Raw genomic sequence first — 15,838 nt, 5'->3', positions numbered from 1 at the left:
TCTAGGATTTTCTCTATTATTTTAATGAAAATAGAAGATATACTTATAGGTCTGTATGATTTAGGTAATTGATAAGAGACCTTACCTGGTTCAAACAATAATAACAAAATCATATGGCTTAAGCAATCCTGGCATGTATACGTTTTAATTTGATTTTAACTGAATGCAAGCAATCGTGAAATACATCTATTTCATTGGAATAATGATTCAGCAATCTCATTATCCTCGGTATAGGGGAGTTTAGTCCGTATTCTGTTCTGCAATGTGGGAAAAAGAAGAATTTATGGTTCCTTAGCATTCAACTTGACTAAAGGGTACAAAAACAAGAATATAGCTATCATGTCAGATTCCATCAAAGCACTAAGCTATCATTAGTTCAAAGATGGTGTGTTCAAAGATACAAAACCAAATTAAACTTATTATGTACGCAAAAGAAAGTCAGCTTCTGCTGTGACCCAAGACACATGGGAGTAGAAGGCAACAAGCTGGCAGAAACCTGCAAGGAAATGAGCTGCTACACAGCTGATAGGACCCGAACCCTTCTGTGGCATAGGAACCCACACTAATGGAACAATGGAATTCACTCATTGAACACAGACAATCCAAGAATCTCCTAACAAATTTCGGAAGGAAAGAAGTTACAAAAATGAGTCAAAGGAAGCAGGAAAAAACTGCGAATCCTAACAGGATTCTTAACAGGACACGGCAGGCTAAATGGACACTTAAAGGAGATTGGAATAATCCAAGACAGCAGATTCTGCAATGAGGCAGAGAAGACACCAACAAGCCTAACATACTGAGGTGCTACACTTGCCCGCAGGAGGAAGTGCTTTGAGATGTACAATGTGACCATAGAAGAGCTTCAACCACTGAAACCGGGCCTACTAGTCCTTGATGAAATAGGACTCACCGATGTGCTTTAAGCAGAGGACGGGGGATGCAATAGCTCTTAAAGGGCGCAGTATATTACACCCCGACTAATACATCTACATCTATGGTTCCTTAATGGTCACGTAGGCTCACACAATGAATATAATTTTTGGATATCAAGAGCCCCATCACAATTTCCAACCCCAAATGAGATCAGAAGAAATAAGACTGTAGCTTAGTGACTCTAGACCAAGCCAGTTCTATCTTTCCAAGTAAATTTAAATTCAGATCTGCAAGACCAAATCTGAAGGCCATTATCCTGGTTACTTTCCTTTGTACTTTTTCTAAGTCGCTAATCGGGGGGCCGCGGTAGCCGAGTGGTTAAGGCGTCAGACACTCGGCTAATACATCCCTCGGTCGTGGGTTCGATCCCCACCGTCGCCTCTGGACTTTTTTCTGACGCTTAAGGTGGCCGCAATTGAAAGAAATTGATACTCACCAATGGAAGTGGCGGGATCAGATCTCAGTGACCCTGAATTTGGTCCCAACTCACTTCAAACATGAGTTTCTTCGATGGAACAATTCAAATTCACACTCGTGTTACGAGCCCCCAAAAATGGAGCCAAGGATAAAGTATAATAAGCTGAACAGCTGCAGTGCTCAGGGGGGACTCTTGCAGTTCCTGGTATTCATTGTTAAAAAAAAAGTCGCTATCTCACCGACGTGGAAAGGCACTTGCATATTCCAGATGGCTACGCACGAAGGATTGATATAATATTTTAACCGCTATAATAATAAGACATGTTTAAAATCTCCAGAAAACCTCGTAGAAAAATTAAGATTGCGTAGAGCCTTACCTCGAATTTGATTTTGATGGTTACTGAAATCGCCCAATCTATTGAAACCGACACCAAGGTCGGAGGTACTGTCCACTTCTTCCAATCTCTGCCCATCAACTAAATAATCAAAACCATCAAAATCACGAGGTAAGATTTTTTAGTAAATTTAATTACCTTGCATTTTTTATTAATCAAAAGAACGATTCTGCTCACACCAATTAATGAACCAGTTCAGTTCCCCCTGTAACACAATCGTGAGCTGAAGTCACTGAGTTAAAAAATTTTAAATCAACTAAGGAAAACTTACAATCCTTGTATAATCTACAGGCATCATTGAGATAAACAGAAACAATGTGGGCCCGGAATCAGAACCCTCAGGTACACCAGAAAATGTTGAAATCTGATCCGATATTGAGTTATTAATGAGAATAAAGAAAGAGTGACCAGATAGAAACGATTTGAGGAAGGATAACAAAGAATAAAAAAATTAACTTTAAAAGAATCAACAATAGGACTCAGCCACCCCACCGTAAATGAATCATTAGGTTTCCGTTGTTGGCCATACATGAATTATCGGAAAAAGTTTGTAAAATTTTTAAACAAGAAGGTTTTAGAATAGCTCAAAGAAGTACGGGGTCACTAAAAAACATCCTCTCAAAACCTAAAGACAAGGTAGACATCTTGTCAAAAACCGGGGTTTACCAACTGAATTGTAATGATTGTAATATTAAATATATAGGTCAAAGCAGTAGAGAAATAAAAACGAGAATAAAAGAACACTTGCCTAAATCGAGCAAATTTTCGGAATTTAAGAACCATCTAAAAGGAAACAAAACATAATTTCTATTCAAATTTAAATACAAGAGTGTTACATAGTTTCAACAAAGTGCGAGAACTAGATTGGTTTGAGAAATTTGAAATTAAAAAAAGTAAAATTGAACATGGTGATAAATGCATTAATAATATACCAAATTTTGATGTACCTCCCATTTCAAATATGTACATAAATAATATTAAATGTCCAAATAATTAAATTTATTATTTCAATTGTTATTTTTTATAATAATTTAATAATATTAAGGTATTATTCTAAAAATTTTTTATCATTTATCTTTAATCACTAATTTATAATTAATTTCTTACAGTATTTACTATTAAAATAGTTATTTGTGTTATAATTTCCGCGTTTCGCACGTTCAAATTGAGCGCCATTACAAAAACCAGCTCCTCATTGGAACGTGGCGTTGGCGTGTTTGTAGAAACCCTTCAACCTGATGATGAGATAAAGGGCCGAATTCCGGATTGTTGCGAAACAACTACCCACCCTGGGAGTCGTGGCCCACTATGTGTGGATCTACGGCGACGACGGGTGGTATAGTGTGGTTTGAGGCTCGAGACCCCGAAACGGCTCACCTCATGTTCTCATCCACGGCCCTTTTCTCAATCCGAGTTCCTTCATTCTATCCTGTGACCCCTCCCTACACTTTGTTGCAAGGGGGGGGGTATCCGGGCACAAAATAAAGATGTAGCCCAGAGGGCGTGGCAACCTGCTGTACTCGTGTCGGCCTAGGGTCGGCATGAGGGGCGGGTGCCTTAGTAATCACACGAGGGCCAGTGCACCAGATCCTGTCTGTATTGACGGGGGAGGGTGTATAGCCATCTGTACCACGGGGTAAGTGAAAAGTTCCAAATTCAGCCCTAGTTACACTGGCAATGGATTCGTGGTGGTACGTGGTGACGCCCCTGGCGGGAACTTAGACAGAGGCTATCTTCTATTTGTGACCTTCGTGAAGCTTGCGTATGGCCAGCGTTATTACCCCCGGCCTCACGGGAGACGTTGCGACCGGACGACACCGTGTAAGCGTTGAGGACGCGATGATTATGCTGAATAGTCCCTCGAATGCGTGAGTAAGCGAATGGAAACAGGTAGTGAATCGGTTTCTCTGACTAAAGTATGCTTTGCATTGTTGTGCGTATGGCGTGGTACCCTTGGGGAAGCGAAGAATCGGACCACCAAGGCTAAGCCTATGGCGTCCCTCGAATGCGCATGGCAGATGTAGGCTGAGCTCGACAGGAGGTTTTACCGGAGGCGGTACTCATCTAGGGTGTGGTTAGCAATTCCAGTAAAAACAAAACCGCGGCCGGGGCGGATCCGGTAGTTTCTACTCTTTGGGAAGCCCCAATCTGGGAGATAGAGTCGCCTTCTCTATCTAGCGAGTACGCGGGAGAACAGGCTGATGTGTTTCGGCTTGTTAGCCCTTTGCGAGCGGCATACGACCCGATGCACAATGCGGGCCCGACCATTCGGAGTCGACAAGCGGAGAGCGAGGTTGTCTTGGCCCTTATGGGCTGGGGCGCCTCTACACCAATGCTGCGCCGGTAACACCATTCCGTCGTATGCAGAAGTGCGTCAGCTCTCATCTTGAGAATCAAAACGTCCGATAAGGCCGAATAGACCAGGTGCGGACGGTAAAGATCCTCTTGTCTTGTTGACGATCAGTTCTCGGGAACGGAATGTTGCGAAACTGCGAAACAACTTACTGTGAGTAGGAACCATCTTTTTAAAAAGGATAACAAAGGTTCACCTACTCCAAGGATTTTCAACTTAAACAAAAGAATATCAATACTTTTTAAAAGGATAGTTCCTACTCACAGTAAGTTGTTTTGCAACGATCCGGATTTCGAGCCTTTTAGCTCATCATCAGGTTGAACTTCAACCTGATGATGAGTTAAAAGGCTCGAAATCCGGATCGTTGCAAAACAACTTACTGTGAGTAGGAACTACCCTTTTAAAAAGTATTGAACACCACACTCAATCCATCATTTATCATTTCTATTAAAGAATATCAATGTCAACTCTATTGACAAATCTGTATATACAGTGTAACTCTATTTCCATTCTCAAAGGAATTAACAATAAAATCATAATAATGAATATTTATTTAGAAATCGTGAGATGCGGTCTGGTGTGATGTAGGTTTCAGAAAAACATTTTATCGTGCCAACGTTTCGATCTTTATTGAGATCATCTTCAGGGCCTGGGATTTACAAACATTGTTTACATATTACAATTACATTTTGGATTTGGAAAAGTGAGTTTATACAATGCAAAATATATTTTATTTATTCGATCGAAGTATTTCTACTCACTCAAAGAAGCCCCCCCCTTTCACCTCAAAGAAGCCGACGCCTTATACAAAAATGTCTTTTCTATACGACATCCTTCCCCACCCCTTCATAACCCAACGTATATAAACACAAAATAGCAAAATGTCACTGGCACTCTCGACACGACACGCAAGAATGGCACAATTACACAGAAGACAAACACTTTGAGCCCTGAAGATGATCTCAATAAAGATCGAAACGTTGGCACGATGAAGAAAATGTTTTTCTGAAACCTACATCACACCAGACCGCATCTCACGATTTCTAAATAAATATCGATTAACGGTCACTAATCACCACACATAATAATGAAATAAATTGTTACCAGTGGATCTACCGGTATAACTATAACACTATTTAACATTATACTTTTTATCAGTATATAATAATAAATATACATTTTTTAAGTAATGTTTAATGCCTTATTATGCAAATATTTGCTTATAAGATGTAAGTTGTTTGGTTTTTTACTTAGAGTTTTACTTACTACGTTAATATTCCGGATTGTATTAGATATACGACAAGTTACGAAAACGAAAAGACGCTTCTAGTAGAGTAAAGTTAAAATTATTTTCAATTAATTAATCTTATGTAAGATATTGGTTGAAATGAAAAGCTAGTGCCACGAGCGGGATTCAAACCCACGGCCTTCGGCTAAATACGCCGCTGCTCTACTTCTTGATAATGACGTGCGATACCAATCGATAGGAGTAAAGTATCGAGTATTTTTGGTATCGAATATTGTCAATCGATACAAGTACTGTATCGAATACTTTTTGCAGTATCAAAAAATATACTCAAATAGATTTTTCGTCGAGTGTTCAAGTAATATTGAATTGTTATTTACCGTTTGAAACGTACCTTTCATCAAACTGGTAATGGACTAGTTATTGTTAAGAGCGCCAACTAGCGGCATATGTCAACAAAGTTAATCGAGATTTCGACTTGGTGGTTGGTAACTCTGCTGATAATTCTGGTAACTCATAATTCTTTCCCGCGCCGCACCTCGCACTTCAATTTCAGTATTTTTTTATGAAATGTTTTTGTCTTCAAGTACCTAAAAAGTGTTCGCCTTCCTTCTCGTAGGTAGATTCTTAATCATGTCTCCTCCTAAAAGTAAGGCATGAGTTATTTTACTAAGATAACTGCATTGTCGGCATCTTGTAAACTCTGCGGATTACATTACGAATATGTCTTATCTTTTCAAACATTTGAAAACCAAAAAGCCGTTGATTTTTTTTCAAAACTCGATAACGATAAAATTGATATATCTATTATGTTGAAATGTGTTGGCAGCTTTTCCTTGTTCTACTGTATGAAAAAATGCTTAAAAAATACTGTGATTTCTTGATTAGTTAAACGCATGAGTATATTTTAACCAAAGTCCACAATAGTTAGTTGATCATTTATGAATAAACGAAAAAGTAGTCATATGAATAAGTACTCGTTAGTATCGATTAATTTCTGTCGATACTTGAGCAGTATCGAATATTTCTTTCGATACCAGTACTCGATACTGGTATCGAATATTTTCTGGTATCGCACGTCACTACCTCTTGAGATATCAGACATCCATCCACTCGTCCACCAACTTCCCATCTCAACCTACGACCTTTCGCATTTTCCCTCCTTTTTGGGATTTTTCAAATGTCGTGTAATCAGGATTTGATTTTCGTCTACATATGAAGTGGCCACGGAGAGCTGTTTGTGAAGACATACTTCGTTTTACTTAAATCCATTATATTTAGTGGTCTGACTGACCAAATTACTTCTATCAATAAATTAATCTTTTTACGTAAGGTCGAAATGGAAAAGCTAGTGTCACGAGCGGGATTCGAACCCACGACCTTCGACTCACGCCGCGACTCTAACCACTAGAGCTATCGTGTCTTCGATCCACCCCGACACCAACTCCCAATCTTATCCTATAACCTTTTGAATTGTCCCTTCTTTTTGCGATTTTTCACGGAGAGGTGTTAGTGAAGTTATACTTTGTTTTACTTATTAAATCCATTATATTTAGTGGTCCGATTAACCAAATAACTTCTTTCAATTAATTAATTGGTCAATCAGACCACGAAATATAATGGATTTAATGAGGAAAAACGAAGTATATCTTCATTAAAGCTCTCAGTGGCCATTTCATTTGTCGCCGAGCATGGAATCCTGATTACACATTTGAAAAATGGCAAAAAAGAGGGAAAATTCGAAAATTAATTTAAAGATGTTATATGATCAATCGGACCACGAAATATAATGGAGTTAAAAATTATATTTTCGAAAAAGAAATTCTGGCTCTTTTTAAGCTCTCTTTTAAGTCTTAAATGCAAATTTTGACAGAAATATAATTTTTGGGGTAGATTAGCAGAGGGGAAATTTTTTTCTTATAAGATACCCGCTGTCTACTTAAAACCCGATATTCCCCTCTGGATTTTATCCAACGTTCAAGGGATTACAACCGTTAGTAACGTGATTTTCCCACCTTTCAGCTTATGTCTACAACGTTCAAATTTTATGTTAGTAAAGGTAAGAAAAATGAGGCTGAAATATCAACAAAAATTTCCCGAACGTTCTTTTTTGTCTCCTATTCTAATTTATTTTACAGAGACCACGTATATGCCATTACGTGTAGCTTACAGGGTCGGAATAGACTTTCATCGGTGAGGTCGTAAAAGTATCAAGCTTTTCACTATTTTTATAATCCGTGAAAGCATTTGAGGCAAGAATTCGAAAAATGTTAAAACTCTTCTGCAAAAGTTATTTTCGATGCAAAAACGAATGCATATCAACTTTTTTCTTGTTAAAAAATATTTTCACCCACTTTCCTACGTAGTAGAAAGTGGGATTTTAGATCACCAATTTTAATTAAAGTTTTTATGGTGATTCTACAGCGAAAAAATTTAGAAACCAACGAACCCTAGAAGCCTAGATTAAATAATATTTTAGGCCGCTTAAATATTTTTTGTAAATCTGGTTTAAACATTTTCAAGTCCTTAAATGCCAATTTTTACAACAATCAGGCAATAGAGATTTTTTGCTTAGATTAACTGTGGACTTGCTTGGACCATTTATTTCAGATCCTTGGGAAAACTATGAGGCCGGGGATATCAAAAACCTTAACTGAACATAAAAAACCCGTAAATTTTGCCATGTTCTCCCCCTCCCTACAAAGGCACCATAACTTCGTTTTGTTTTTCTTTAATTATTTATTATTTAGTGTTAAAAATACAGTGACAAATAGTATCTTTTGTTCATGTAATTTGAACCACCATGGATTTGAAAACAAAGGTTAATTATTGGTTATGCTATTATGTCAAAATTTTTGGGGAGTGATTTGGTGATGTCCTCTCCTTCAAAGATTTCAAATCTAGACCTAGCATACCTATCACACTCTGCGAGGTAGTGCCTTGCCGTTTCTTCTTTTATTTCGCAGAAGCGGCAAAAAGGATCTGGTAGGATACCCATTAAGAAGAGGTGTCTTCTCAGTGGGCAGTGGTCCGTCAGAATACCAGCCTCCTAATTCCCTTCCTTGAGATGGAGAATAGCCATTTCTATTCTGCTGGCTTGATCGCCTTAACAAACTCTTTCGATTGCCTATGTCCGGGGGATAAATTCCACTCCCTAAGGAATTGTTTCATGCCCCAGTTATTGATACTCTCTTTCGCTGTGCTCATAGAGTGAGGTAATACCGGTTGTGGCCCGACAAACGCAGTATTAGAACCTTCTTTGGCTAGGCCATCCGCCTTTTCATTGCCATGGTGTCCTTTATGTGCTGGTATCCAAATAAGGGTCACCTTATTCTCAAACCTGAAAGAGATCCTATTGATAAGATCTATAGTTTCCTCCACCAGTCGTGAGGTTGACAAATCTTTTTGTAATGCCCTAAGACTAGCCTGACTGTCAGAAAAGATTTTAATATCTTTTTCCTTAATTTTATTTTCCATAAGTGTTCTACAACACACATTGATGGCCCAGATTTCCTCCTGGAAAACGGAGGTGTTATTGCCAAGAGGGGAGGAGATGCTGATTCCTAATTTTGGTATGTAGATTACTGCACCACTCCCTCTTCCTTTGATAAGTGATCCATCTGTGTAGGAGTCTATGTTACGATGGTCATCATCCAGACTATAATCATAATCACGAGGGGTGACTACCTGAAAGTGCTTTTTCCCCGAAGGGGTCCATGCAATCCAACTGAGCACAGGGTTGTTAAAGTAGAAAATGAAAGGTGCACAGATTTGAACGTTCAGTTGTACGCAGTTAGCTACAAACTATTCTGAGAATTCCTTAAATGTTTAATGGTCCTAACCACACACTTAAGGTAAGTACGCACTCGGATTCTTTGAATCTCCGGAGAGTCTCGGCAGTGTCTAGCCTGAAAGTGCTTTTTCCCCGAAGGGGTTTTAATCGTTTTATCACTAACGCTTAATAATTGACCGTTAACCTTACTCAATAATTGTATGATTTTCGAGTGACCTATGTTGTTGCACTTATGATTCCAGCTGCCCTCGCTAATTAATCTGTAGCAGCTGATTAGTTCTCTGACCTTAACCTCAATGTGAAGGGCTGTGGTATTGGTTATGATTTCAAGTGCTAGGGTGGGTGTAGTTGAAAATGCTCCTGTCATGATCAAACAACCTAGTCTTTGAAATGACCTTAATTTATTACTATTCCCTTGATTTTCTAGACCTTTCCACCACACTAAAGCTGCGAAAAATAATCTAGATAGAATAATTGCAGTATATAGCCATTTGGCTACCCATGGTTTGATGCTTAGTGTTTTACCGACAATTTTCCAACATTGTACCATTGATATAGTGCCTTTCCTGTATATGTTATTAATATGACCTTTCCAATTTCATGGAATCCACTAACTTTAATTCTATGCCCTGAAATTTAGGGTTTTTAAAATTACCTAATGTTCTTCTCCTGCTAAACATTATCAATTCTAGTTTAGCAGGATTAATTGATAAACCTTTGTCACACCACCTATAAAGCAATCCCATGGCGTTTTCCATCGGTAGTGAAAGAGTCAAGGGATCCCTACCTGTGAGCATTACGGTACCTCATCTGAAAATAATTGACTGTAGAAACCTGACTTATTCAGAAGTTCTATTAAGCTGTTTACTGTAATTAGCCATAAAAGAGGTGACAAAAAGCCTCCCTGTGGACAGCCTCCTTTTACATTAATTCTAAGAGTGCTACCACGTAAGCACATATTGACCATCCTCCCCTCGTAATATAATACACTTTATAGTTTATGTTTTTTCTGAATAATTCTGTAATGCTATAAAAAGCTATTTGAAATTTGAAAGTAATCAATTAAATTTTGATTTGTATGATGAATTGTAACATTAATTTCATTAGTTTTCGTGGTCCGCTTGACCAATTAATATCTTTCAATTAATTAAGGTTTTTAGTTGGGATAAAATTTTAAGACGTTTGAAAAATGGCAAAAAGGAGAGAAAATTCGAAATGTGGGGTTGAGATGGGAAGTTGGTGTCCGAGTGGATCGAGGTCACGATAGCTCAAGTGGTAGAGCAGCGGCGTATCTAGCCGAAGATCGTGGGTTCGAATCTCGCTCGTGACACTGACTTTTGTATCTCAACTAAAACCCTTAATTAATTGAAAGATTTTAACATTAATGTTGATATTAAATGAGAACCATTGCAAAATCTAAAGAAAATAAAGTTAACAAATAAACCTCATGTATTATTTTTAAATAAATTTTTCCTTAATCATATCCTTGGATTATGCGATTCGCCCAAAATTTCGGTTCAACTAGAAGAAACTATTGAGGGTTTTTTTTAATAATGGCATGCAAATTCATAAATTTAAATCAGGTTTGTTTTTTGTTGTATTGTGTAATTTTTCAATTTTTAGGTTCGTCATAGCTGTACAGCTCAACCATGTCACACCAGCATTTCCGTACATCAGCGACACTGGAGACCTGGCACCGGAAAGCTGCATATTTTCACAACTCCTCAACATCACTTCCATACTAAGTAAGAAAAAATTTTCTACCCAGAGAAATTTTTTTAATATTTATTTTATGAACTGATAAGATGATGACAAAGGTTGTCGTTTCAAACGAAGCAAAACACTTACTTTTCAAAAAACTGAAATGTACTTTTTGAATTGACAAATAGAAAAACATTATGAATATCTCAAGCCTGCCTTTTAGTCATTTTTTTATATAATATCAATTAATCAACTACACTTCAGAACGAACTCGATTATGAAGAATTTGAAAAATATGATTCAATCCAAGATTAGACAGGCATGACTCACGGGAGGATTAATTAGTAATCACACCTGGGTTTATCATTTTTCTTTTTTTTATATAATTTTTAAAAGATACTGTTATATTTTTTACTGGAAAATAAAGACAAGATATATTCATAATCACTGGTATGAGACTAATAACCCTTATCAGTCACCACAATATGAAACAGGAAAAGGTTTTTATTTTATAACATTATCTAATAAAATATAAATCGCTCGGAAAAGACGAATGCTTCTTAGGACTTATTTACTTCTCTTGAATATATAGGCCTGCTTGAGACTTAGGCAAGACGAATCGAATACTTCAAACCCAATATCTGCTTGATGAAGACCTGGATCCCATCAGTTCTGAGCCGGAACAAAGGGCGTTGTTAAATGATTTTTTTCCAGGGCAATACAAGTACGGTAACTCCCATTGTTTTGCTGTCTTGGTTTGTTTTTTCGTCGAAATAACCGGGAATTAAACAAAAAAAAATTCAGAAAATGAATAATTTTCTCGATTGGTTCAGATAAGTATTAATTCGGGAAATTCATTGTGGAAATACGTACAGAAAGTATGGACAAGGATATTTGAAATTTGACTTATTTGTTTTTTTAACTATTTTATTCAAGCATCAAAAAAGAAAATACAAAATGGCTTGATTTGACCTCAAAAGTAAACACGTAAATTGCCTATTGTTAGTATTTGCCAATTCTTTAGCCCTTTTGCTTTCTCACTCCCATTTTCAGTATCTATCTTTACAGAGGGTGTCTGGGCTAACATAGATAGTTTAACACAGATGATTTGCAACTTAATTTTAATTTTTACGTACAATTCAAATATTTTATTAAATACACTAGTTTTCGTGGTCCGCTTGACCAATTAATATCTTTCAATTAATTAAAGTTTTTAATTGAGATAAAAAAGTCAGTGTCACGAGCGGGATTCGAACCCACGATCTTCGGCTAGATAAGCCGCTGCTCTACCACTTGAGCTATTGTGACCTCGATCCACTCGGACAACAACTTCCCGTCTCAACCCCATCTTTTGAATTTTCCTTCCTTTTTGCCATTTTTCAATTGTCGTGTAATCTATTTTGATTCTCGGCGACAAATGAAATGGCCACGGAGAGCTTTAGTGAAGTACACTTCATTTTAACTTAATAAATTCACTAGTTTTCGTGGTCCGATTGACCAATCAATATCTTTCAATTACATAAGGTTTTTAGTTGATATAAAAAATTCAGTGTCACGAGCGGGATTCGAACCCACGATCTTCGGCTAGATAAGCCGCTGCTCTACCACTTGAGCTATTGTGACTTCGATCCACTCGGGCACTAACTTCCCATCTCAACCCCACCTTTTGAATTTTCCCTCCTTTTTGCCATTTTTCCAAAGTGGTAGAACAGCGGCGTATCTAGCCGAAGATCGTGGGTTCGAAACCCCCTCGTGACACTGACTTTTTTATCTCAACCAAAAACCTTAATTAATTGAAAGATATTTGATTAAAATTGAACCAATTTTTAAGTAACAGTGCATTAGTTTTAAGGAAAACTAGATTTGTTTCATGAAGATGGGACAATAAGTTTAGAAGTTATGGATTTTTTAACACTGAAAGAAAGATATGGAAATTTTTTTCATTTGAAAATTAATTTACATTAAACCAATTCTAACTTCAATTTGATTAGCAGCCAACAGTAAAAAGTACAGAAACAACCCTATTTCCAGTTAACTAAAAAAATCGGTACGAAGCAGCTTATAAAATGATGGAAATGGTTTCATCAGGATATCAAAACAATAGAGAAACCGTATCAAAGAAGATGGAAAGTTGACTAGTTAGTGGACCCTCAAGAACATAGTGAAAGGTTCCATCAGGACATCAAAACAAAGATGCAATGGTACCAAACATGGTGGAGTGTTAACATGAAGGACATTGAAGATCAAGGTGCCATCAGGGATCAAAATGCTGGAGCAAATAGCAAAGAAGAAGGAACGTTAACGTGATCAGACAGTGAAGAACATGCTGAAAGGTTCCTCCAGGGTATCAAAACGATGGATCATAGTTATCAAAGAAGATGGAAAGTTAATATAAAAGCAGAGAGAGAGAGAGAGAGAGTGAGAGAGGGAGGGAGGGAGAGAGAGGGAGCGAGAGAGAGAGAATGTCATGGTGAAATGTCCCACCAGGGCATCAAGACGATGGAACAGAGATAACCAATGAAGCATGATGAAAGGTTCCCTTAGGACATCCAAAACAATAGAGCAAGATACAAAAGGAGAAGGAATGTTACCTTAATTGCATACAGTAAAGAACTGTGTGGTGATTAGTGACCGTTAATCGATATTTATTTAGAAATCGTCAGATGCGGTCTGGTGTGATGTAGGTTTCAGAAAAGCATTTTCTTTATCATGCCAACGTTTCGATCCTTATTGAGATCATCTCCAGGCCCGAGATCCACAAACACTGCCCACATTCAACAAACACACCTAGGATGTGGAAAAGTGCATTTATACAATGAAAAATATAAAAAGTGAATTGCATATTTAAAAAAATATATTTTGCATTGTATAAATTCACTTTTCCACATCCTAGGTGTGTTTGTTGAATGTGGGCAGTGTTTGTGGATCCCGGGCCCTGAAGATGATCTCAATAAGGATCGAAACGTAGGCACGATAAAGGAAATGTTTTTCTGAAACCTACATCACCCGCATCTGACGATTTCTAAATAAACAGTGAAGAACGTGGTGAAACGTTCCATCACGACATCAAAACGATGGAACATAATTTACCATTGAAGATCGAATGTCAACTTGTTATCAGACAGCGAAGAACATGGTGAAAGTTTCCACCAGGATATCAAAACAATGGATCATAGTTATCAAAGAAGATGGAAAGTTAATTTTAAGGTAGAGAGAGAGAGAGAGAGAGAGAGAGAGAGAGAGAAGAGAGAGAGAGAGAGAGAGAGAGAGAGAGAGAATATCATGGTGAAAGTCCCACCAGGACATCAAGAAGATGGACAAGAGATAACCAATGAAGATGGAATGTTAACATAAAGACAGGGAGCGAAAATATAATGATGAAAGGTTCCCCTAGGACATCCAAAACAATAGAATAAGATACAAATAGAGCAAGATACAAAAGAAGAAGAAGAATGTTACCTTAATTGCACACAGTGAAGAACGTGGTGACAAGTTCCATTACGACATCAAAACGATGGAACATAATTTACCATTGAAGATCGAACGTCAACTTGATATCAGACAGCGAAGAACATGGTGAAAGTTTCCACCAGGATATCAAAACGATGGATCATAGTTATCAAAGAAGATGGAAAGTTAATATAAAAGCAGAGAGAGAGAATGTCATGATGAAAAGTCCCACCAGGGCATCAAGACGATGGAGCAGAGATAACCAATGAATATTGCACACAGTGAAGAACATGGTGAAAGATTCCATCAGGACATCAAAACGAAGGAGCAATATTATCAAAGAAGATGTAACGTTAATATGAAGGCAGACAGTGAAAAACTTGGTGAAAGTTTTCTACAGGACATCCAAAACAATGGAGCAAGATACAAAAGAAGAAAGAACGTTAGCTGGATTGTAGACGGTGAAGAACGTGGTGAAAGATGTCATCAGGTCATCAAAACTATGGAGCAAAAATAACCGATGAAGATGGATCGTTAATATAAAAGCAGAGAGTGAAGATCATTTTGAAACTTTCCACTTTAGGATTTGACCAAAGAAGATGAAACTTTGGAAATCCTATAGGCTGGTCAAAAATTCGTTGGACACCTGGAATAATTCTTGAAATAAGCAACTCTAACGAAATTAAAATTCTTTGTTCCAACTACTTGTATTTCTACTTATTTCCTTTGACACTAGTTTAATGGAACAAATTTTAATTGGTTAAAATTACTAAAGGGTTTGCTGGTTTGTACAACCTCCAACCTCTTTCTTCCGATACCTCGCAGTGGTTTTTTTTCACTTTTTAATGAGTGATTTAGTAGCGTGTTGAAATCTGTTTTAGGACCAAGGGTTCAGAAGAAACCCATTCTTATGGAGTAACAATTTTTATCGGGAAAACAACCAACACAAAGCCAGTAATATCTCAAGATTCAAAAGATATTTTTTGTTGAACCTTGGGTGTAGAAACACCATATGACGTTTGACACACCCACACACACCACACACACACACACACACACACACACACACACACACGGATAGAGAGAGGAGGGTTTGTAATTAAAGTAATTTTCTTCAAAGTTATTGTGAATTCAACCCTTTGAATTGGTCAGGGTTCTAAATCGTAGTCTAAGAGAAAACCCATTAGGATCATGCGGGATAAAAAGAAAAACCAAAAGCCGCCCATTGCAAACGAAGGTAATGAACGGCCCCTAGGATAATAAAAGCCCGGCTTTAAACTCTGACCTTCTGGAAAAGAGGCCAAAAACGTCCCTGTGACTTTTAGATTGTGTTCGAAGGGGAGAAGAAGGATCGAACACGGTACGTTATCAGAGACACGCACAATAACACACGTTCCCCCTGATAAAAACCGTGTCGGAGACTCTCAGTCCGGTGTTAGAACATAAATGGAAGGGAATCCGGGTTGCGAGGGAGAGAAAAAAAAAGGAAAAAGGGGGAAAAAAGCCCTTGCCCGAACTCGTATCATCCGTTTATAATGACCGCACGGTCT

General features: G+C 37.6%; 1 protein-coding gene across 1 annotated transcript in view; it reads left to right on the top strand.

Moving 5' to 3' along the window:
* The window catches only part of LOC106667798 (DNA damage-regulated autophagy modulator protein 2-like), a 35,137-nt gene that overhangs the window by 10,434 nt on the left and 8,865 nt on the right, over positions 1-15,838 (top strand). Inside the window, exon 2 of the mRNA XM_024227542.1 lies at positions 10,761-10,882. Coding sequence (XP_024083310.1) covers positions 10,761-10,882 — 122 coding nt within the window. The remainder of the gene's footprint in view (positions 1-10,760; positions 10,883-15,838) is intronic.

The sequence above is a fragment of the Cimex lectularius genome, unplaced genomic scaffold (genome assembly GCF_000648675.2).
Source record: "Cimex lectularius strain Harlan isolate CLEC.00 unplaced genomic scaffold, Clec_2.1 scaffold87, whole genome shotgun sequence".
NCBI classification, from domain to species: Eukaryota; Metazoa; Arthropoda; class Insecta; order Hemiptera; family Cimicidae; genus Cimex; species Cimex lectularius.
The sequence above is the reverse complement of the archived record's forward strand: the minus strand, read 5'-3'. Positions and strand labels throughout refer to the sequence as shown.